Here is a 24,936-nt window from a genome sequence, read left to right as displayed (position 1 = left end):
CTCTTACTTTCCTAAAAAAAAAGAGTTTTGCATGCAGTAATTTCCCATTGTTTCTTTTTAAAAAAAGAAAATGAAGGGGAAAAAAAAAATGTTTTCAGTGCAAAGATCTGGGAGCAGGATTACACATTTTACATTGCTTATTTCTGATGGGTAGCATTTTACAAGCTATTTATTTATTTCACAGTTGGATGTCATGACAGATGCTGGGGGAAGACTTTTTGAAACCCAGCATGTTGGGTAACATGTAGATAAAGCAACAACTGTCCCAAAGCATTCAAGTGCTAGGGTTTTTTTCTGAAATTATTTTAGAAGTATTATCTTGTCACAGTAAACTGCAGTAATAATTAATATCTTCCTTTAAGACCATTATAAATACTATCAGTCCTTACAGTCAGCAATCTTATGTTCAGTTTTAGTAGGGCATTACAATTTCATGTAGAAATGATGATCAAGATCTTAGAAAGCTAACGTGATACAGGAATAAGAAAATGTCAGTCTTTTAACACCGTTTTTTACCTACACATTTAAATGAACTGGTTTGCTCTTTTTTTTCTGTGATCTTAGAGAAATTAGAGTAGTTTGTTCTACTTTAAAATCCTCCACTGGTTTCGTTATTTGTTAGCAACTGCAGTGAGTAAGAAGTTTGAGGAAAAATAACTTTTTTTCCTTTTACGTATTTCAAGAATACCAGAAGTATGAATACTGTTTGATGATTTTTCAGTTATGTAGTGTCAACGTATGCCAAAAACGCTCTCTAGAGCAAAATTTTGCAGTGGTTCGTGGTTTTGCAGGTTAATGTCTTTTTTGAGACTTCTCTTACAAGGTAGAGGAGCAAGGAGTTATTTTTCCCTTAGACTCTCTTTCCTCAGGTTGAAAAATCAATACTGCATTTTCTGGAATAGCTTTTCTGTTTCCTTCTCTAGTTCTTTAGTATACCCTAGAAGGAGGAGTTGAGATATGTTGGATCTGTGTGTAGAGTGGTCCGTGCAAGGATACAGCTTCTCATGTTAAAATAGCTATTTGGCAGTGCATGTAGGAGCTAACTTCAGGAGGCATTTGAGTTTGTGTGTGCACTTGCCAGGTTTGGTGGTGGGCTTTTGGTTTTCTGTTGTTCTTGTTCTTCCCCCTGCATTTTACATTATTGAAAAGCCTTCTTGACAAAATCAGGAAGAAGCGAGTAAGGGCCAGAGTTAGTTTCTCATGTCCTGAAATCAAGATCTGTACAGCAGTATGCAAGGTGAAATATGTTTGTTGTCTGCATAGGTGTAAACATGTACATCTTTGCTCTGCATCCACTGGATCTCTGAAGGCTTGGCATTTTAACCTAGGAAAAAGCATGAAATAAATTGTTCAGTGTTGCAGAAGTACTTGAACTATAGATCTAAAGTTTCCAAAGTGTCTGTGATGCTACCATTTGCCTTATTCTTGAGGCCATGCTTTCCATACATATGGTTTTCCTGCCATTTGAAGTGTTTTTCTAATTCTTACATTGAAAGAGCCCTAAGGACACCATATCCAGGGCTCATTTGTTCCGATGACACTGTCAATCCTGCATGCTGAGCTGAAAAGGCGCTCACTACGGAAAAGTAGCATGTAACTGACCACTGCAAGTATGTGCAGTGAGACTGGGTTGCATTGTATGAATAGTTTAAATCACACTTTGAGTACGTAAGTTCACAACCAATGTTTCTTAACAGTTTCTGCTTTTTCTACCCCACAGCAGGTGACTGGTAATAAAGGGAAGGGAGTACATCATTTGGATAGGTACTGCCCCAGACATATGATCATTACATGTGGAGCCTTTAGGTCCCTGGTACAGGTCTCTAGACTAAAAGGTGTTTGGTATTTATCTACCATCTACCAGCAGTGGAGGGAGGAAGAGGAATACTGTTACCAGTGGGTTCTCACAGTGAGCAGATCCAGTGACATACTTTTCTGATTCATACTTGACAGAATCATGCATTCCCTTCAAGGTTACAGGAGCTGGACTACTTCAGATTAAACGGCCCTTCTGGTCTTCCTTAGCCTGCTTTTTTTAATGGTAACACTGTATGGTCTTTTCAGGTGGTGTTCCCTGTGCCATAGTGTAGATTCCTGTCCAGCATCTCTTTCTCACAAAAACTAAAAAGCATTGTCCAATCTTTTTTCTGCTCATAGTGGCTCCTGAACCATAGAAAAATACTATGTAGGCCTGAAACTTACCCAAGCTTTGTGGAGATGCCATAAACATACAGTCAGTAGGGATGCACTGTAAAAATAACAGAGCACCAGGACTGCTGATGCCGTTGGAAGACGTGCATTGTGCACATACTTGTGCAAAGTTTTGTTAAGAGTTTGTTCCAGAGGTTTATGGGTTAGCCAGATTTGCCTCCCAGCTGTCTTACTGGTTTGCTCATCCTAGTCCTGAAGGAATTTGTGTGAAATGGCATGGGCTTTCTTTTGGGTTCGGTTTGGAGGTTTTGATTTGTTCTTTTGGCATGTGTCAAGGAAAATATATTTTTCTTTAAGTTTGCGTTTGGACTGTCTCAGCTGTAACTTTCTAAAGATATTTTCTGTCTGAATCACATACCTGGTACAAAAAATCTAAGCTCAAAAATTAAAGGTTGGCAAAACTGTATGTAACTGAGAACAGTCTTGTAACTGAAAATATTAGATTATTATAATTATTCCTAGCACTGCCATTAACTTATAATATGTTTTATTAAATTAACTCCATCTCAGGTTCTCTTCAAATGTTATTGAGATGCTAATTAAAAACAGTAGTGTGTGTGAGCTGAAGTATGAAACAGGAAGGATATAAGATAAATACCTGTGTAAATGTATGCGGGTGAAAGAAAAGTAGGGACAGAGGCTGTACAGAAGGATGAACAACTGCTGAGGCAGTTGAAGATGGCACCTTACACACATATAGGATAAGTGAAGTTGCATGTTTTCTGCACTGTAAATAGAGAAATGGCACTTTCCATAAATGCATAAAAGAATAAGCTTTCGCTGCAACTAAGAACTGAAAGTAAAGTGAAGTTTACATTCTTTCTGCAGGGAGCCACTGGAGACTCACAATAATAGATCCTCTGTAACAAAAAACCCATTTGAATAAGTTATTTACATCAATGTTTTTGTGAATAGAAAGGACAAAAGTTTTACATGAATTACAGAAGGTTAGAACCAGGAAAATGCTGAGATTTGGTGAGGCTTGCATAGGGAAGTGGAGTTTCCAGTAAGTTCATAATAAGGCAAAAAGAAAGTTTGAAGGCTCAGAATGAGGGAAGAAGTGGTATCTCTGACAGTATTGCATTGTGTCTGTAGCGACTTATTATTATTATTGATAGTACTTTTGAATTTGTCCAATTGAATTTAGAGGTTTAAATAGGGGAATTGGTTGTTATCTGCAGCTGATGAACATCCAGAGTTTTCTAGTAGAGTTGATAAAGGTTTCTTTTTCACCCAAGAACCAGGATACGAAATGTGACTCTCAAATTCCAGCTAAAAATTAGTATATGGATATTATTTCTTAATTGTGCTGTATTTAGGAATCTGTAAGCTTTTTTGGACAGTGGGATTGAGTGTGCCCTCAGCAAATTTGCCAATGACACCAAGCTGTGTGGTTCAGCTGATACGCTGGAGGGAAGGAATGCCATCCAGAGGGACCTTGACATGCTTGTGAGGTGGGCTGATGCCAGCCTCATGAACTTTAACCATGCCAAGTGCAAGGTCCTACACCTGGGTCGGAGCAATCCCAGGCACAGCTACAGGTTGGGCAGAGAAGAGATTCAGAGCAGCCCTGTGGAGAAGGACTTGGGGGTGTTGGTTGATGAGAAAATGAACATGAGCTGGCTTCAGTGTGCCCTCGCAGGCCAGAAAGCCAACTGTATCCTGGGCTGCATCAAAAGGAGTGTGACCAGCAGGTCGCAGGAGGTGATCCTTCCCCTCTAATCTGCTCTCGTGAGACCTCACCTGGAGTATTGTGTGCAGTTCTGGTGTCCTCAACATAAAAAGGACATGGATCTGTTGGAACAAGTCCAGAGGAGGGCCATGAGGATGATCAGGGGACTGGAGGACCTCCCATATGAAGACAGGCTGAGAAAGCTGGGGCTGTTCAGCCTGGAGAAGAGAAGGCAGCATGGAGACCTCATAGCAGCCTTCCAGTATCTGAAGGGGGGCTATAAAAATGCTGGGGAGGGACTCTTCATTAGGGACTGCAATGACAGGACAGGAGAAGTTAAAACTTAAACAGGGGACATTTAGATTGGATATAAGGATGAAATTATTTCCTGTTAGGGTGGTGAGGCACTGGAATGGGTTGCCCAAGGACGTTGTGAATGCTTCATCCCTGGCAGTGTTCAAGGCCAGGTTGGACAAAACCTTGGGTGACATGTTATAGTGTGAGGTGTCCCTGCTCCTGGCAAGGGGTTGGAACTAGATAATCTTAAGGTCCTTTCCAACCCTAACTATTCTATGATTCTATGATTTACTGAAGTGTTCAAGTCAGGTTAGTTCTTCAGCAGCCTGTGCTTGGCTGTTTCTAAATTTTTCTTCTTTGAGGAAAAAACAGTCACAGATTTTTAGACTTGTCAATACTAATTTTTTGACTCTGATGCTTCTAGTTAACATTTGAAGAGATTGGCATACTGGGTTGTCTGCAGTTCAAGTGGCAGTCAACAATTAAACATCTAGCACAATTTTCAATCATCTGTTGCTGTCACTTTGTTTGCAGTACATGTTTTCATCTTCACGTTGCCATCATCAGACACGATTCATAACTTATTTAAAATCTTTCTGAAATGTGTTGGATATGTAATACTTTATCTGCCTGGATACATGTGCAGGCATGTAATTACTTGATGTTTGCCTCACTGTCTTCCAAGTGATTGAGAGACTAGTTGCAAATTAACATAATTCTCATTTAATCAATTTTAATTGTCTTTCAAATGATAAATATTTAATTGTACAACCAGTTCTGATAGATTATTCAATCTCGTATAGCAAAATTGTTAACAGGATACTTTATATATTATCCTGGATATTGGTTTATGTTAGTGTTTCTACTGCCTTTGAACCTATACAGTATGTTGATGTAGTCTCCTTAAGTGGTTTAGGTATTGCCTTTTCTTAGACGTGTGTTTGAGTCAAATTCGGTGCTGCCTTAGCTCTTCCACTAGGGCCAATGCAGTTCTCCTTAAAACTCTGCAATTCAGCTACTTGTGTTTTATTAAGTAACTCTAAAAAAAGAAAATTATGAAATATTTTTTCTCTTCCCCCACTATATTGTGCTCAAGTCAAATCCGAACCCTGCATTCCTCTGAACTTCGCACGCACCCTTGCTTCTTTTTGTGGGACACCAGTGCTTCACTGACTGCAGCTCCCATAGATACACCTGGTTAGAGCCAGGCTGGCTCCATTGCCACTGACCGTTGTCTGGACTTTGACACCAGTTTTGCATCTTATGCTACCCACCCTGCTGCTACTGCTATACTGTCAGCAGTACCTGAAATAGTTTAAATCTGGTTTAGGAATACCTGCATTCACTGTGGCCACTAAACCAACTAATCCCAATGCTCAAGTGAATGATCTTTGCTAAGCTGCACAGATTTTTAGAAAGGCAACATCTTTGACTACTTTGACTACCACTCTTGAAAAATGGTTCAGATGAACTATTTACGTTGACAGGTAAAGTGGAGCAGAGACTTCTCAGGTGGGTTACTGCAGAGACCCTAAGAAGAAAAGTTGCAAGCTGGGTATGTGGTATTTCTTACCCCCAGTATTTACTCACTATGAAGAATACGGAGCTGATTTTAATAGCTTGTGTATAATGTAATGTGGCTAAATACTGTTGTGTTTCGTGTTCATATGTGTTTAGTTAGTCACTAGCAGAGAAGCTAAATTCACATACCATGGTAGACATACCATGGAGTATAAGACATGCCAGTTCCTTTGGCATACAATGCCAGGTCCTTTGACGTGTAATGCTTATCACGCTGCTGTGTGTATACTATTTTAATGTGTTCTTTGATGCATATTTGACATTTTTGTTTCTAAACAAAACATCTGTGCTTTGGAAGTCTAAGGTGACCCAGGCGTTGTCTAGACAGCAAATACAAGTGTAAGAAAAGTAATGCAGTCTTAAACTTTCTAGAAGTAAACTTGGCCTTGTGTCTAGTCTCTCAATAAAAGGAATTTTTTGGAGCTATTTTGCTGCAAGTGGGAGTACTTTCATTGTCATTGGGAACTGCGAATTGCACCCTGCCTTGGGAAGTTGGAGGACTCTATAGAATCCAAATAAAATAGCAAAGGATTTTGTGACAAAATAGAAGAGTCCTTATGTTTCATCAAATTTAGACATTTCATATAAATATACTTTCACCATTAGTTATTTTTTTGCAATATTCAAGTGTTTTATCCCAATATACTATTTCTATTGGCAAGTTAATCTTTTCCATAAAAAGGTGCATGGTCATTCTATTAGTAGAACACTTCCGATAAAAGACATTGAGATGATCCAAGTGAACAAATAGAGCAGAGCAGGCTATTTTTTTTTTTGTGTGTGTGACTGTAGGCATTAACCTTTGTTAGGAATTTTCTCCTTATTCAGTAAAAGATTGACACATTTTTCCTTGAGTTTGATTCTAAGGATGTTAGCCAAATAGGGGACCACAGTGCCAATGAAGTTTTAAAAGGGTGTCACCTGTGTAACAGTTGTGCTCTTCAGAGCTAATAAAGAAAACTATCAAAAGCAAGTCAGATCTTGTAGCTTCTTGGTTAGGTTACAATTAGATTTCCATAGTCAGTGTCTCTGGCAAGGGAGAGGCTTGGAAAGCCAAGTAAGTTATTTTTCAAGAAATGACAGAGAAGTTCCTATGGGATTTTATGAACCATGTGTTTGGAAAAGATTGGTTTAAAGAGAGTTGAAAAAAATCAGAAAACTACTTAGTCTTGTACGTCAGCTACTCTTTCATTCAACAGTGACAGCTCTGTAGAAGCCTCCCTCAAGCTTCCCATGTTGTAGGAATTACAAAGCTGTCCCACTGGGTTGCAGTATAATTTGTTTTACTACCTCTTCCTCTAAACCCTAAGAAATATGACATGTACTTCTCAAAGGCCATCTTCAGAAAGAATACCCTCAAGTCCTATGCATGCGTTTTGCATGTGATTCTTACCAACACTGTGCCATTTTATGAGTGGAGGAGGCCCATGCTGCAAAAGTGCATAGGAGAAGGAGTATCCTTGATTATTTTGTAGTATTGCTGGGAAAGATAAACTGCATGCTGAAAGTTTCTTAAAGAGACTGTAGTCTTGTTTAAATGGCTGCTTAGCTGCTGGTGCAAGTAACACTGGTGTTAGTGAAGAGCCAGCTTTTTCAGTCAATAAATGGCTGAAGATTACATAAAATTAGTAAAGAGGCATCTTATTTTAATAATGAATATCCAAGTTAGATTGCAGTAACATGAGATTTAAGAGAAGTTAGTGAAACAACATATTTGTCCTCTCAATGGGTTTATATCACAGTAGAAAATCTATTTATTGTAATACAAAAATAGTAGGGCTGCTTCTAGGAGGGATCAGTTAACTGCTTTCACACATGCTACAGCTGTTGGGAATACGCTCTAGAAATCCTGTAGTGAACATTTCACTTCTCTGACATGGTCTCCTTCACAGACCTGAGAAAGCAGGTCATAATTGCATAGTGCTAAACCTTGATTTCCATAGTTAATAATGGACTTCTTGTGCTGTAGCTTAATATTGTATGTTTGTAATTGGGACTAAGTGAAACAGTCTGATTTCGTATAACAGACATGACACAGCTTGGGCTGGGGGAGGGGGCTGTTTGTGGGTCTTAACCACATTTTGAGTTGGCTTCAGGTAAGGCAAGTACATCTTGCAATGGATAATGTAATGGATATGAATTTCTTAGGGGCCCTTCTGTAGAAGTGAAAAGAAACACTTGTTCTGAGTAGAGCTGCCCTGTTGGAGGTCAACGCACAGGCACAAGCAGTTGCCCAGGCCAACAGGGAGGTGAAGGTGGCTGGGGACCTGCTGCCTGCCTGTGACGACCAGTGCTTCAAATGATTGTGGTAGCTGCGTTGCCCCTCTGTAGTTCCTGCTTTCTTCCTCCTCTTGTGGCCATCAGGAAAAAGGGTTCAGCACGGGTGAGGGCTGCTGCTAGGGGGAGTATGGATGACTGTCATCTCTGATCCTGTTCAGCCTCCCCCCCATCCAGCACTCTGATTACTTTCTAATATTGGATGTTTCACTTTTCCTTTGCTGTCTCTTGCAGCCATTTTTCATCCCTCCTTAGGGCCCCAGCAAAGCCGAATGGAGCAAACAGGGGTCTTGAGAGTTCTCCTGCATTTTTCTTTACTGTGCCCCTGTTTGTTTCCTAGTTCCATAGCAGGAAGGGGACATTTTTCTTATGGGAAGACCATGCAGGGTCTTGTGTAAGGGCTGCTCCTGTAGAGCGAGGAGATCAGTTTCTATAGAGAGGAGGCAAAGATGTGACTACAAGCAGTTTACCTATGGCACAGAAGGCCTTAAGTCTCAGCAAGGGGTCATGGTGGCTATTAATTCAAAGAATGGGGGAGATGTCCCAAAGTAAACAGCAGATGCAAGACAGGGAAGTGCCAGAACTTGGGAGAATGTGGTTTGAGAGAAAAAGGGAGATTTCCCTCACTTCATGCCTCCATGATCTATGTCAGCCTGTCTCTGTGCCCTTGAGCTGCCCTATGCCCACTACAGAACTGAGTTTTGCTACTCCCCCTTCTGAAGTATGAAGTCAGAATAAGTTAATTTGTTTTCATTTGGGGGATAGCAAGATTCAGTTTTATCAAGGCTGCTCTGAAGTTTGAGTTGGCTCCAAATGCTGTCCTTGTCTCCGCCTCTGCTGTGGAGGGCAGAAGTATGGGGTATTGCCATGAGGCACTTAAACCCCTGATATACTGAATTGCTGCTATAGCTACATGCAGCTCTGGTTACCACCACCCCCCAAGTGCTCTTGCTGATTCTGTAGAATATTATTTTCCCCTGGATCAGTTGGGTGGGAATAGGTTTAAAATCATCTTTTGATCTCTACTATATGCCATAGTCTTGTTCCAGTTATATAACAACTGAGACAGAAAATGTGCCATTGTCTGTACGATAATGAAACACTGAACACATGGAAATCTGATTAGTGTTTCATGGACCATAGCTGTCATTTCATTTGCTCTGGAATTCCTTTCATACAGCCATGACAAAGGTTTAAGGGTGAGTTTCTTGACACTTTGAATGCATTAGCTGTTCCTCAGACAAAAGCCTGTCAAACATACTGAAGCATCTAAAAGGATGTATTTATTTCTGAGATAATATTTTAAATAAAATTAGTGTTATTAAGCTTGGTCTTGAGAGAGAAAAGCACCGTACTAGAATTTTGTGGAGTTTTATTTCCTGATGAATGTTAGGCAAGTGTATCTGTTTTTTGTAAGTTTCTCTTTTTCTGCTTCTGGTTTTTGTTTCTCCCCATTCTAAACAAGGCTGCCCATTTCTCAACTGTGGTTTTTCAGAAATTGATATATTTTGGAATTAATTTTTCCATGTATAAATATACACGATATATTAATTTACCATAATTGCAAACTGTGTAGTTAATGTATTTTCCGTGAGTGAATATAAAGGTGCGGTCCATGTATTTCTTATATAATAGAAAACCAAACTGAGAAGTTATTGTTCTTGTTTCCTCCCTACTCCTGGACATGTTTGTTGTTCTTGTATGGTTTTTGTTGAACCAGTCATTCTGGAGTTTTTGAGACAAAGTTACTGAAGCTGCCTGTTTTCACATCAAATTAGCAGTTAAGAGATGTCCTTTTGTATCTAGTGTAAGCATTTGACATAGGTAAGAGCTGAAGGAGGGCAGTATCAGAGTTATTTAAAGAACTGAAGGAGGGCAGTATCAGTGTTATTTACCACAAAGTTCTTGAACTACACTTAAGACATTGGTGGGCTTACAGGAAAGCATGGGTAGTTTTTAAATGTGAAATCATATAAATATGTCATACTGGTTCCTGTTTTGTTCCATTTGTGCTCTTTGTCTTGGAAATTCAAAATGATAGCGTACCAATTGTTTGTTTGCCCACACATAATCCAGAGCAGTTACTACATTGTACTGTCCAGTTTCTGCAGTGAGAAACATAAGTATTCTTGTAAATAATGAAAAAGGATCAGTAAGCATCTGTGGATGCTTCATCCCTGGCAGTGTTCAAGGCTAGGTTGGACGAGGCTTTGGGTAATATGGTTTAGGGCGAGGTGTCCCTGCCTATGGCAGGGGGGTTGGAACTTGATGATCTTAAGGTCCTTTCCAACCCTAACTATTCTATGATTCTATGATTCTATGTTAAGAGGTTTACTAATGATCAAAAGCCAATAAATTTGAGAAAATGGTAGAATTAGGCATACTTTCTAACGACAACAAATGAAGAAAATAGTTTCAAAGATTTGAACAGAATCTGTATCATTGGAACAAAGTGGAAGCAAAGAAGTAAGACAAAAAAATTTGGGGTTTCTTACTGAACTTTTTAAAAATCATATGTAAATCTGTTTTCTAGTTGGACCTGAAAGTTTTTACCATAGGAATTCTTCTTGAAGAGTTTCCTTCACAGGTTTGATGGTTATGAATTACAGTGGCAGATCTGCAATTCCACTAGGCAAAATGTCAACATTATTCATATTGATATCCAAAGGTGTTTGTCCCATACTTCATTTATGTGGGTTAAACTCTGTTGGAAGAATGCTTTTAATGGATAATGACCTTCTGGCATTGTGCAGATATCTTCAGTAACTGTTCTGGCAGCAACCAAGAAGGGTGAGACATTTCTACTTTAAGAGTACTCTTCATATCTTAAGAGTGTCTTTGTATCTATGGGCCCTTGTATCCAAGTCAGGATGAACTTCAAATTTTTCAATGTAGTGTAATTTCTGGTATTTCAGTGACTATTGGAAAAGCATTATACTTGTCTTATTCGGTGATTAATTGTTGCATTTTTCATTTAACTAACTGTCACTCGTAAAAAGTCATATGCCTTTTCAGAGTTACGTGTTCGTAGAACATGAACATTTTTAAAAGAAAAGTAATTTCCTTGCAGTGTTGCAATTTTTTTTGCCATAGTTCTTCCGTCTTTATTTTGGCACTTTCTTCTGTGTTCACCAGTTTCCTTACATTGTTTTTCTATCAAGGCCTGCAATTGCTCAGTTAAATTTGTGTGAGATTTGTCTATAGCTAATCTCTATGAAGAGATCCTATCTCTCAAACTAATGTATCTTTCTGTCTTTCACACAAAGCCATGTTATTATATAAAATAGTGACGCAGAAACTCACTTCTGTGCTTTTAGTTTGCTCTTGTGAATTGTGATCTGGTAAACAGGAGGAAAACCTAGAATTTAGGCTGTCTGAATAAAATCATTTAATAATATTAAGTTCATAAACACAGTATGTGTTATCTCACTTACTTGCATTTTGGGGTTTTAAGATGCTTTATAAATCAATTCAATGTTTAGATTTGCATTAAATGAAAATATTTACAGAATATCCACTTATATTTCTGGAACATAGGTGCCACAGTAAGTAGATTAGAAGTGCCATCTGCAGGGTTTTGTTCTCAGACAGTAATTTTCAACTTCATGCATAGCAGATCTGTTGTCTAGCTTTGTAAATTTTAGATGGCTGCTAAAGCTGCATCCAAGAGCTTTGGATGGTAGGAGGCAAACTTAAAGCTTCTCTATTGTCACAGGCATTTGGGGGTGTAAAGATAGCAGATTTGTGGGTTTGGAAATAATGCCACTGTGATGCATGGGAAACTGTGGTTCTCCTTTCTTGTGTCTTCCGTGAAAAGTGACTGCCAAATATATTCTTTAGTGTCATGTTGTTAACAAAAAATATAAAACACTAATTAAAACTTTTCTAAGATGAAAAAGGAGAATGAATAAATGCTGCATATTTTTTCAGTGTTCTGTAGCCAATTCTGTAAGTCCTCAATCAGTGATGAAACACAGAACAGAACAGATATGTGCTTTGAAAAGAAGGTCCACAGAGAGATTTATATTTAATTTCTTCCCCATATCCAACTATTCTTCAAAAAAATGTCAGGTTTATAGTGTTCAGAGAGAGAGACATTTCTCTGAAGTTGCACATATATGACTAAAATCAAAATGGGACTGTGCAAGCCAAGCCATGATTCACAAGAAAGTTACCTGTCAAGGGAGTGCTTATAGCTGAGGCAGGAGGCCCTTGCGCTTCCCCAGATTGCTTGGCAAGCCCCGTAGCCAACAGAAGTGCTAAACCGACAGTGGTGTAGTGGCTTTTAGCTGACCTAGTTGTAAGTAAGAATTACGAGTTGCTCGTAATTCCTGGAGATTTAATATCAAGTTAATTCAGAGTTGTTGTAACACCTTAACTAGTGACTCATCGTCACTTCTAATGTAACTAGTTTTATATTCTGTTATCCATTCTTCCCACCAAGATAACTTGAAAGTCCCTCAATGCAGTAGCTTTCATGTGCAATCCAAAGCATTTTGTTCCTTGCAGAGCTATTTTTTTTTATATACAGTGTGTAAAATATAAGATGTAAATCATGTTTTCCTCTCATATAATTAGGATTAAGTCTCAACTGAAGAAAAAAGTCTACATTGATTTTTCTTTGCATGTGATTCTCTTTACAACTCAGAACTTACAACATATTCCTTAGGGTCCCTTGGAGTTTATTCATGTGTAGAGGAAAACTGTTTAATAGCCAATAGCTGTTCTCCCAAAATAGGCTAAATAGATTAACAGGAAGGCCGGGGAAACAGTGCCCCCAAATAAGGTCATCTGTCACAGTGATTAGGACACAGAAGTAATCCTTTTCAAAGAGGTAGAATGTAGCACAAATTATTACAAGCATCTGAACTAATTTTGGTAATGTAAACATTGGTGTGAAATCAGTCCCATCCTTACTGCATTCAAACAAAAGTAGATGCATTTCAGACCGCATTTAATAAAATGTGGTCTGTTTCTAATGTGGTTTGGCTAGCCAGTGAAAACCATAGGATTTTGACCTGTTTGAAAGGTTCTAGTGGACAATACAAAGTGTTTATCCAGCTGGGCATGTTGTGACAGGGACAGGGATAAACACTGTTTGCAAATTTATTTCAAACAACTTTTTATTTAGCCAAAGTTTTGAGTCTTGATGTAATCATGTGTCCTGAACATTGTCTCTAATTGGCCTGTAAATAATTATTTCCAGCGTTTTCTGAGCAAAACAGGAAACAAAGAAGTCCTAGATAGACCAGGCACCTTTTCTGTATTGCTTTTCTGCTGATTTTGCCTTTATTTAATAGACCGTGTTTTCTTGAGCACTTCAAAATATTTCGCATCACTTGCCCTCAGAACTGACACAGTGACCTGAGAATCAAGGAAATGTCATGTTAGTGACTACTAATTAGTGGACCCAGAGAGGATCTTCTCCTGGCCTTTCAACCTTCCAGTGGCAGCAACAAAAGCTGTCACATGTATCATACAAAGAAAACAAGCATTTGCCATGTTTGGGAGTTTGTTCTGTTTTTTTTTTTCCTAGGGTGTAGATGCTAGCACAAGCTCTGTTGAGGCTGTAGATGAATATGTTAGGAGGAAATAAACCAACAGTAGAGCATTTGCATTTATTTCTCCTTTTCCATGCTTAACCTACTTCTGTTACCCAGTTCTTACTGAACATGTCTGTGCAAATAACATTAATCTCTGTTTTATTATTTATAATTTTCAGGTCTTTAAAATAGAGGTGCTTATGAGTGGAAGGAAACATTTTGTGGAGAAGAGGTATAGTGAATTCCATGCACTTCATAAAAAGGTAGTAATTTTCTTTTTAAGTTGTAACTTTGTTTTGCCTTAGTTGTGATGTTTTCCTTTCTCAAAATTGTTGCTATATATGGTTTATCTTAAATACGTCTTGTGATTCATGTATCTGGAAATGAGTTCCCAACTAACTCGGATTCTTCCTTTTTTATGGAGGGGAGTGATGTCTTCTCACATGTTACTAGCTCCCCTTTTTTTATTACATGTTGTATTGCTAAAATGCTGTCTGTTGTATGTTTTTTTTCCTCTTGTAAAGTCACAAAATAAGACACATTCCTATATCAAATAAATATGTTACTTGGTTTGATTCATTTAGGCAAATAACTTGTTAGTTCTTTATGTTGCTAACCTGCTATATATAAAGCTGAGAAAACAACTCGTATACACCAGAAACTAGGCATGAAAAAGACTGAGTAGAGCATCTCACTCTGCTGTTCTTCATATAATGAATGTGTTATAAGATACAAGATATCTGATAACCTTGTCTCCTGAATCATTGTAATAATGTGTAATGAGGAACTCAGTACTTTCAAGTCTGGTTATCCACTAGTTGTTCAGCTGAAAGGTTCATGGAGGCCAAGGGTTGTGAAGGAAAATTATGGAAAAGAATTGCAGCCTATTGCCAGAGGTGACTACAATGAAGAGCTTTAGTCCTTCATTCCTAGGACCTGGGTCAGCCGGACATCTGTTGGTTTGTAGCTCTCAGTAGCAGTGGGGTTGTGCGCACTCAACTGCTTTGGCTGGTACTGCTTGCCTTAAGTATGGAAAAGCTTCTCTGCAAGCGACAGAGAAGAGCACAGGAGTTTACAGCTCCTGCCACTGTGGTGTCAGAGGAGCTCACACACCAGCATGTATGCTGGTGGTCCTGAATCAGCTCAGGAATGATCTCATTCAGGGAAGAAACACTATACTGGTGGAAGACAGGATGGGCTTACCATCCATATATGGGTTATGGATATAAGCAAGCTCATGTCAACAAAAGGCAACTATTAAACCATCAGTTTGTTGTCTCTCGAAAGTTCAAAGGTATATTTTGCTTATCTGAACTGTAATTAAGATGTGCAAGTATTTCTTGCATTTTTGCTTCTTGGCCCGGTTAATGTATCAGCTGCCACTTTTTAATATTTCCTTGTTTATTGTTTTAATTCAGATGTGTCTCAGATGTTTTCGCCCTTGTATTTACATTGAATATGATACCTCATGAGCAACAGTGTCAGAATCAGTGGTACAAATTGCCCACCAGCAAGCCTTGCAATACATGTGTGCTTTATTTTACATTTGAGATTGATGCTGCAATTAAAAGCGAAGCAGATGAACAGAGATTATACAACTAAGTTAGAAAGCATTTTGAGAGGAAAATCAGGATTTATATGCTTAAAATGCACCCTGCCCATGAGTGGAATAGAATATTTTCAGTTGCTAGGGACCTGCAAGGATCATATAGTCCAACTGCCTGACCCTTTCAGGGCTGACCAAAAGTTAACACGTTATAAAGAGTGTATGAGTCCAAATCAGTCTAAAACACTGATACACTGATATATCAACCACCTTTCCAGGAAGCCTCTTCCTCTGTTTCACCACCCTCTCATTAAAGAAGTGCTGCCTAATGTCCAGTCTGAACCTTCCCTAATGCAGCTTTGAGCCATTCCCACATGTCCTGTCACTGGGTACTAGGAGTCTGAGCTCAGCACCTCCCTCTCCACTTCCCCTTCTCAGGAAGCTGTGGAGAGCAGTGAGGTTGCCTCTTAACCTCCTTGTCTCCAAACTAGACAAGCCCAGAGCCCCCAGCTGCTCTTCACAGGACATGCCTTCCATCCCTTTCACCAGCTTTGTTGCCTTTCTCTGAACACATTCAAGGACCACATCCTTCAGCTGTGGGGCCACAGCTGCACACATTACTCAGGGTGAGGCTGCACCATTACTGAATCAGAACTTGGCTATTGGATTAAAAAGTCCTTGAAGGATGAACAAGGAGACTGGATATGTTGTGTGGCTCTGTAAGTTATCCTTCTCAATGAAAATTTCTAAAAATAAAACTTCATATGTTTTTTTTTTACATATTTTTATGTAAAAAATAGAATTGGGGAATTAAAATTTCAGGAGCAATTGGAACTGGAATGAAGTATTTCTCCCCCTGTCACATTTATTATGGCAGGCAGTGTAAATTATAAACGATGAGCTATAACGCACAAGCTGAGACACAAGGAGTGTGTGTGTTTGTACAGCACCTTTAACATTTAAAGAGTCTTAAATAAGTTTTAAACTCTTTTTTAGAGTGTTAAATAAGTTTGTCAATCTCCCCACATGGAAAAAGCATTTCTTTCTTGTATCACTGTGAGTGATAAGACATGATCTAGTTTTTCAAGGCCAGGTTGGACAGGGCTTTGAGCAACCTGGTGTAGTGGAAGGTGTCTCTCCCCATGTCAGGGGATTGGAACTGGATGAGCCTTAAAATCTCTTCCAACCCAAACATTCTGTGATTCTGTGAATACAGCAGGATAATCACCTATTTTGATGAGTTGGCCATGGAGTTGGCCATGCTATGTGTGATGCGCTCCAGAATGGGGTTTGCCCTCTTGGCTGTCAGGGCACACTGCTGACTGCCACTGAACTGCTGTCAACCAGCTCCCCAGATCCCTTCCTGCAGGGCTGCTCCACAGCCGCTCCTCTCCCAGTTTATACTTGTACCAGTTATTACTCCAGGTGCAGATTCTGACATTTAGACTTGTTAAATTTCATCCCATGAATCATTGCCCAGGACTCAAATCTGACTAGATCCCTCTGTAAGACCTGTTGTCCCTCAAGAGTCAACAGAACCTCCCAGTTTGCCATCATCAGCAAACTTGCTAATGGTGCATTCCAATCCTGCATCCAGATCATTGATAAAATATTGAACAGAACTGTTCCTAGAATTGGGCCCTGGGGACCACTGCTGGTGATCAGCTGTCAGCCAGATGTAGCCCCATTTGCTACAAATCTTTGAGCTCTTAACTTCATCTGGTTCTTCACCCAGTATATTGTAAACTTGCTCATTTCACAGCTAGGCAACTTGTCCAGAAGGATGCTGTGAGGGGACAGTATCAAAAACCTAACTAATATCCAGAAAAGCTACATACACTGCCTTCCTTTCATCTGCTAGGTCGATGACCTTATCAGAGTTGGGCTTGTTCAGCCTGAAGAAGAGAAGACTCTGGGGAGACGCTGTAGGAACCTTCCAATACCTTAAGGGGGCCTGCAAGAAGAAGGACTTTTTACAAGGGCATGTAGTGACAGGAAAAGAGGGAATGGCTTTAAGCTGACAGAGGGGAAAGTTAAATTAGACATTAGGAAGAAATTCTTCACTGTGAGGGTGCTGAGACACTGGCACAGGTTGCCCAGGGAAGCTGTGGCTGCCCCATCCCTGGCAGTATTCGAGGCCAGGTTGGTTGGGGCTTGGAGCAGCCTGGTTGATCAGGCCCCAGGGACTTGTGAGCATTCAGCTGATACATAATTTCAGCACTCACAAATGGAAAGTCACTCTTCCCACACTTGTGTCTTCCAACTCCAGGGACTGGGCAGCCCAAGGTCTGTCAGTATTCTTAAAGACTGAGGCAAAAAGAAAAAAAAAGGGGGGGGACACTGAATGCTTCTGCTTTTTCTTTTCCTTTTTCTTTTTCCCTTTGAAGTCTAATTTCACTGTAATTTCTGGAGTTGCACAGTTACTCCACATGGATGTCACAAATGATTGCAAGGGATTTGTCTCCTTCTACCCCAATTCCTTTGCAATAAATTCCTTTGCAGAGATTTCTCCTTAAAACACTAGAAAAACATAAATGATGTTCACTTTCTTTATCTCCAGAAACAGCAGCAAAATAAACAGCAAAATAAACAAACCTGAAAAACAGTTATTCTAACTAGACACTTTGCACTGCTCTTCAATTTGTTCCATCTTACTCTTCATCTGTTTGTTGTCTGTTTATATTACTCTGCAAACTTGATAGTGACTTTTCTTTATTTGTTCCTTGTCCCTGGCAAAACACCCAGCGTATTTTGCAACAATATACCTCTTTTCTTAAGCCTTACTTTTTGAAGCTGTAGTAAAATTTCAGTAAACATGTTTGAACAGTTCATGTTCTGAACCTCTCTTAGTGCTTTCAGTGTTACAGAAATCCTGGAAAAAGGATTCTCTGGTAATGCAGTATGTGATTTCACCCTTCTCTGTTTTGTGTTAGAGCAGAAAATCTCAATGCTCCTAAAAAAGTAAGATGCGTATTTGAACAGTTTTTATTGGAGAAGAATATTTGGTGCTTGTATCTTGATTGTTCTTTGTGAACAGTTTGTTCACATCTCATGACACTATGTTTTCAGCATGCTAATAAGGTATTTATTTTTTGTTCCTGTCTTACTCATTAATTTAAAATGTAAGTTTCACTCCAAACTGCTGTGAGTACATGGTAGTTGGAAAGGTATCTTTGGACTTGCTGAATGTTCAAGATGTCCTTAGTGCTGGAGATACCTGTAGTGAGCTGGAGAAACAAAGCTTCTGTAAAGAGCAGCCATGATAGCAAATGGAAATAAAGGCTGAAGGGGTGATTTTACCTTTTGCCAGGGAAGGACATGCTCATCTGGCCTTGTTTTAAGGAAGGAGGACTCCAATGCTCATTTAAGAGACTACTTATTCATCAGAATGCCAATTAATGTTTTGATATCTATAATTATATATTTTTATTTTTTTTTTTTTTTTTAAAGCAAAGCCATTTCCAAGAACACAGGGGAATATTCTCGTTCCTGGGTTCAACATTTTTTACATTCCAGTTGTGTAAAAAAGATAAAGCTCCACTTCCTCTGCCATCTGGCTATAGGGGAAAAGGTTTAAAATCTTCCCAAGACTACACCAGGAGTACAGGTTATTTCCGACAGAAACTATCCACTGCTGTTGGTTTTTCTGAAATAGTTTTGCATAGACTCTTACTCTTTGCGCTGGTTCTGAAAGGCAAACTGGGCCTTTCAAGCTGTGCACCATTCACATTACAATATTATATTCAAGTCTGATTAAAAGCTTTATTATTCTCTTATGGAGAGCTTTTTAGAAAGAATTTAATTCTTTCTATATGTATAAAATAGTTAAAAATACAACCATTTATTGCCTAATTATTTTTTATACTCTTCTTCCTTTACATTTTTAAATATTGGTAGTTCTTTTTAAGCACCAGAATGCTAGAAGGTGACAGCATTACAGCTGCAGATTTCACTGCAGTGAAATCTCTGAAAATCTTACGCTCCTTGTATCTTGTCTTGCAAGTTACTTATAATTTTAGAACAACTAGTGTACATTGTAAATCATACTGACTTTACAGCTCTACAGATAATTCTTTACTTGGTAATTTGTGCCATCTTTTAGTCTTGCAGGAAATAGAGACTACAGTATGTCAAACAGGCATTAGGTCAGTGTTACGGACCTAATGTATAACACAGTAGGAAGGTTTCATAGAATCATAGAATAGTTAGGGTTGGAAAGGACCGTAAGATCATCAAGTTCCAACCCACCTGCCATGGCCAGGGAGACTTCCCACTGAGCCATGTCACCCAAGGCTCTGTCCAGCCTGGCCTTGAACACTGCCAGGGATGGAGCATTCACAACTTCCCTCGGCAACCCATTCCAGTGCCTCACCACCCCTACAGTAAAGAACTTCTTCCTTATATACAATCTAAACTTCCCCTGTTTAAGTTTTAACACATTACCCCTTGTGCTATCACTACAGTCCCTAGTGAAGTGTCCCTCTCCAGCATCATTGTAGCCCCCTTCAGAAACTGGAAGGCTGCTATGAGGTTTCCACACAGCCTTCCTCTTCTCCAGGCTGAACAGCCCCAACTTTCTCAGCCTGTCTTCATAGACTGGAGGTGCTCCAGTCCCCTGATCATCCTCATGTTTTTTTTTTGTAGGCACAGGTCTAAAGAAATACAGCTAATGCATACAGTTGCTTAATATTCTTTGATATTATAGTAATTATTTGTTGCAATATATTATTTCAAGCATAAGAAAGTGGGCTTATTTACTTTTACATCTGTAGAGCACATGCTTTATACCTATACATAGTACCTGTACTTGCGTATTTATGCAAATGTATTTTGGATGCTTTATGTGAGAGGGCTACAGAGCACAGAAGGATTGTTAATCATCAGCTGGTGGCACCAGCCACAGAGCATTTACCCTGCAAGCAGATAGGCTTTGGTGGACACTTGTTTTGTTTCAGATTTGTCTCCTCTTATCTGGAGCATTCTGCTTATTTGTTACTCCCATACAGGTGCTGTCATAGTTCGCAACAGCTGTGACCATAGTTTCTTCAACATTCTCAACCAATTTAGATGAAAAAATGGGGGTTCATATTCTGGCTTTAAGATCAGTCAGTAAAAGTACATGGATTTGGGGTTTTGCTTTGGTGGGTTGCTTTCTCACTTCATGTTTAATTGTAATTTAGCACAGTTAAGAAATAAGCAAGTGGCAAAATGTTTCCAGAGCAATTGAGGTTTCCTTGCAGTAGCTTCGTTACTTATGACTGTAGAGACATTGATATGTTGGCACTGCTTTTTCCTATAGTGACATCTCAGCAAGCTCAAAAATGAAATGTAAATTCTCAGTCTCCCATGGGCATGCATGTCAAAGTCAATTTTTAGTTTCTTTCCATGCATTCTTTGCCTCAGATTTACTCAGGCAATATCCAACAGAAAGAATGTCTAATGTCACCTTCTATTAAAATGCAATGAAGTCTATTTCAGTTATCATTTTTGTGCTGTAGTTCTGAGGAAAACGTTAATATTTCTGGGTTTTGAAAAAATATATTGCTCTAACAAGCGGATTCTCAGTGTTCTCAGAATGCATGTTTGTGTCCATCTGTATGCAGTCAGGTATTCATAGACACGTTTCTGTATGTATCTATAAATCTTTCCTATGCAAATCTTTAGAGGAATAATTATGGAGAATTACTGGAAATACATTCAGTGGCGATCTTTCTATTTCTCAGTGTAAGATATTAAACACAACTGATGATCTGTTGGTGCAATTTGAGAACAAGGATATTTTTCTCTCTTGATTGCCAGCTCTCCAGAGAAATGGTTAGCTCTCCTGTCTGTACTTCCACCTGTTCATCGTTGCCTAATTCCAGAGTTCAAAATTGTCACCATTTTTTGTCAGTGCACTTAGCAAAGTAATACCTAGGTATGCTGCAGTGACATTGTGAGGTATCATCCCAGGTTGACTAATGGGGAGTTCATTTCAATTATTCTCATGTAGCTGTTGTCATTCTGTTTTAATGCAGTTAGTCACACCAAATTGTTGGTAGGGTTCCTCTTCACTGTCCAGGGCAGCTAGACCTGGAGATTTGTCATGGCAACATGTAGGTATGAAGTCTTCTGTTACTTCAGTGAGCTGATGGTGAGTACTTTCGTTGCTGTGCTGTTGTACTTTATGTATTATTATTTTACCTGTACTGCTTCATCTCTAACAGAAATCTTTTGTTTACTCTTATACTTTCTTCCTAGTCTGCATTTCTTTTCATTTGCAGCTCAAGAAATTCATAAGAACTCCAGAGATGCCTTCAAAGCACGTCAGAAACTGGGTCCCCAAAGTCCTGGAGCAGCGACGGCAAGGCTTGGAGTTGTACTTGCAGGTGAGTCTCCTCTCAGCACTGTGAAAGTAAAGTCAACATCCATTTTCAAAGTGGTGGTGTCCAAAACATTTGAAGGTATGAAGTGGGATGTTTCTCTGACAGGAAATTTTAGAGGTGGGAAATGGATACAGCAATGATGATTAGCAAGCCTAGCAGCTAGAAATCCAGACTGTTTTGACATTTTTTGTCTCAAATTCATGCAAAAGCTGCTGACTGACTTTAGTGTACTTACTAGTACCTTGTTTTCCTGTGCCTAAAATGGGGAAAATAATGTTATTGTTCTGCCTGTACCAGTCAAAATTGTTGCAGAAGAGATACGAGGAGGCTTTATTTAACTTAGCTCTATTTAGACAGAGTAGGGAAGAATCAGCTCATCAAATTGATATCTCTCTATTGTCATACCTGTATCTGAATTGTTCATCTAGTTGACATAGGCACCTGTCATCCTGTATTCATCTCTGTTTGTTTGGAAACTTGCAGTTAAAGTCCCAGATTCTACCTATTTGGGTTCTGATTTTCCTAGAGACTGTAAAAGGATTCTTCAGGAATGACTTGGACATACAGACATCTAAATATACCAGTGATAAGTAACAGCCTTCTTTAATAAATGGAATTTCTACTCTTACCATGGTTGCTTTAAAAATCTCCTATGGTGTAGTTTCACAGCTATTTCTCTGATGACAAAGTCAGATTAAGGTGGTCCCCTAGACATGTTCCCAGTTTACTGGACATTCAGCTGTACTGATGCAAGTGCTGTTTTATTGAGAGGGATCATAGAGATTACCTTAGTCAAAAAATAATTTTTGGAGGGAGGCAAGACTGAGAATGTTCTATTTTTACTCATATCAGAGTAGTAAAAATAGTAAAAATTTCATAGATCTGATTTATGACATCATCTACAATTGCAGTGGCACATCTGGAAGAATCGTGAAATGAAACACAATGAAAAGTGAGTTGCATTCATAGAAAATAGATGGTAGCCTGCACTGCTCAGGAACGCCCGTGATTCTCAAATAATATTTGTGAAAGAAAACCGTTTAAGGAGGAGAATACTGGGACAGAATTACTTTTGGCATTAAAGTTTTAAAAGTAATTTGGAAATAAGGAGGAAAACACAGCTCAGATTTTGTTCTGAGACACAGGGAGCAGTTCATGCAACATAGTTTATTTTGCATTTTTAAATATTTAATTAGTATTGTTAAATGCAAAAATTCAATCATTTTTTCCTTCTTCCTCTGTGGTATTTATAGCATCTTTGACATCTAAAAGTTACATTTATTGTGTGGGTGAAAAAACATTGCTGCTGGAGAGACTGGTTTTGCAAAGGAATAGGGCCTTTTTGGTTTTGATGGCTGTCAGCGCAGCTTTCTCCATCATCAGTATGTTTTTCTGTTACAGCCGTTTTCTGTGATTTTTCTTTTTTTTTTTCTGATTTTCATAACACTCTTTTGGAGCATATTGCTACTAAGGCACGGATTTCTGTTATGAGATTGATTTTCTTAAAAAGATACAGGGGTAATTCAGTTAGCACTTTATAATTGCTGATAAACTTTAAAAGAACATCTCCCCCTACTGGAAGAGTCAATCAACTCTTGGTCTTGTACAGTCTGGTACATTCAGTTAACTTTTTCCCTCTTCTGTCACCATTGGCTATGATAGGAACATGCAATGGTTTTTGTTGGAAGGGATTGATGGACATCATTTGATTAAAACATGACAAGCCTCTAAGTTATATCCATACTCATGTGCATGCTAAATTAAAAGAACAAAAGTCATTGAATTCTTGTCAAAGTCACTAATTTCTGATTCTGCTAACAGAAAGCAGAACTAATCATCAGTGAAATTTTAACTTGTAAGATAATGAAGAAACTGATTTTAGAGAGCTAGAAGTTCACACTTAATAGTGCCAAGCATTTTCTAAGACACAATGTAGAAACATGGTACAATTTCACAAGACATGATCAGTTTTTAACAATATGTATATAAAATATTGCAAATACATTTTCAGGTGATACTAATGAGAGTTAATCCATAAGAGCAGTTTGCCTACTACCATCACTAGTCAGTTGTGATATTAAAGGCCAGCCATTTGTGCTATCTGTAAACTATTTATAGAGTCAGGGTAGTCACTTTTTCAAAAACACAGTCAAAATTTCATGCAGAGATTAAGCATTTACATGGATGTTACACTCAGATATTTTTTTCTTATGCAATATGTATTAATTTCTCATAATTGCACTTTGGACCTTGAAAATCTGTACAGGCAAGAAGTGGCATGCCACAAAGATTGTAGTCAAATACAGAGCTGTATCTGACATGGTCTAACCATACTGGGTTCTTAATTTACTTTTTATAAAGTAGTCTTCTATAGTTAAATGTAGATAAAAAATAATATGAAATTAGAATAGTAAAATCAGTCTGTATCAAGTAATAAAGAGAGCAGAAACTCCCCTGTTTGAGCTGCAGGGTGCTGCAGTTGCAACTACCTTGTTAGCTCTTTGTGACTTTTTCATTATGAAATCTCCCTCTTAAATCCTTTTAGCACAGGTGGTTTGTTTCTTGGACTGGAAAGACAGGAGCTCAGAAACATTTAATTATGTCTTTCTTGGGAATACCAAAATTGTGAATAAGTAAAATATTAAATTACAAGATAAAAATAGTCATTTGCTTGAATTTATCAGTATACATTGTCGGCTGATATTCATCATAGAATCATAGAATAGTTAGGGTTGGAAAGGACCTTAAGATCATCTAGTTCCAACCCACCTGCCATGGGCAGGGACACCTCGCTCTAAACCATATCACCCAAGGCCTTGTCCAACCTGGCCTTGAACACTGCCAGGGATGGAGCATTCACAGCCCCCCTGGGCAACCTATTCCAGTGCCTCACCACACCAACAGGAAAGAATTTCCTCCTTATATCCAATCTAAACTTCCCCTGTTTAAGTTTTAACCCATTACCCCTTGGCCTGTCACTACAGTCCCTAATGAAGAGTCCCTCCTCAGCATCCCTATAGGCCCCCTTCAGATACTGGAAGGCTGCTATGAGGTCTTACTTCTGTTCTTGAAAAGCTGAGTGGGAATTTTTTTTGTCGTAATAGACCAGTTTTCATTGAATTGTGAAAGAATGATTTAGCTATATTATTTTTAAGTTACTTTCACAAGTTTGACCATAATTTACAACTTTTGGTTTTAATACTGTGAAACAGTTGACTAGTAAACACTAATATGCGTAGTAATTCAACTTTACATATAATAATAATACAGAGCCCTTATGCATACTGAGAACAATCAACTGATTGACAAGAAGAAAGGTGATTATGTTTAATTTATTAATGAGGAAATAGATGCAAAGGTAAGTGTGGCCCCAAATACTCAAGCAGATTACTATGAAGCAATAAACTACTGCTTCTCTGCTGATCCGTGGTAGCTGTCTCTGTC

At 38.7% G+C, this 24,936-nt stretch overlaps 1 protein-coding gene across 4 annotated transcripts in view; it reads left to right on the top strand.

Annotated features, from left to right (window-relative positions):
• SNX24 (sorting nexin 24) overlaps window positions 1–24,936 on the top strand; it is a 93,770-nt gene that overhangs the window by 32,855 nt on the left and 35,979 nt on the right. For 2 of the 4 annotated variants that reach the window (XM_061346047.1, XM_061346046.1), the window contains 2 exons: window positions 13,761–13,844; window positions 21,391–21,495. In XM_061346047.1, the coding sequence (XP_061202031.1) occupies window positions 13,761–13,844; window positions 21,391–21,495 (189 nt within the window). Of the gene's footprint in view, window positions 1–13,399; window positions 13,510–13,760; window positions 13,845–21,390; window positions 21,496–24,936 lie in introns of those variants that run through there. The other 2 variants (XM_061346048.1, XM_061346049.1) reach the window with 2 other exon arrangements.

Source organism: Neopsephotus bourkii, unplaced genomic scaffold (genome assembly GCF_033783945.1).
Source record: "Neopsephotus bourkii isolate Nb327-2 ecotype Australia unplaced genomic scaffold, CSIRO-AGI_Nbou_v1 NB_256, whole genome shotgun sequence".
NCBI classification, from domain to species: domain Eukaryota; kingdom Metazoa; phylum Chordata; class Aves; order Psittaciformes; family Psittacidae; genus Neopsephotus; species Neopsephotus bourkii.
This window is presented reverse-complemented; position numbering and strand designations above follow the sequence as displayed.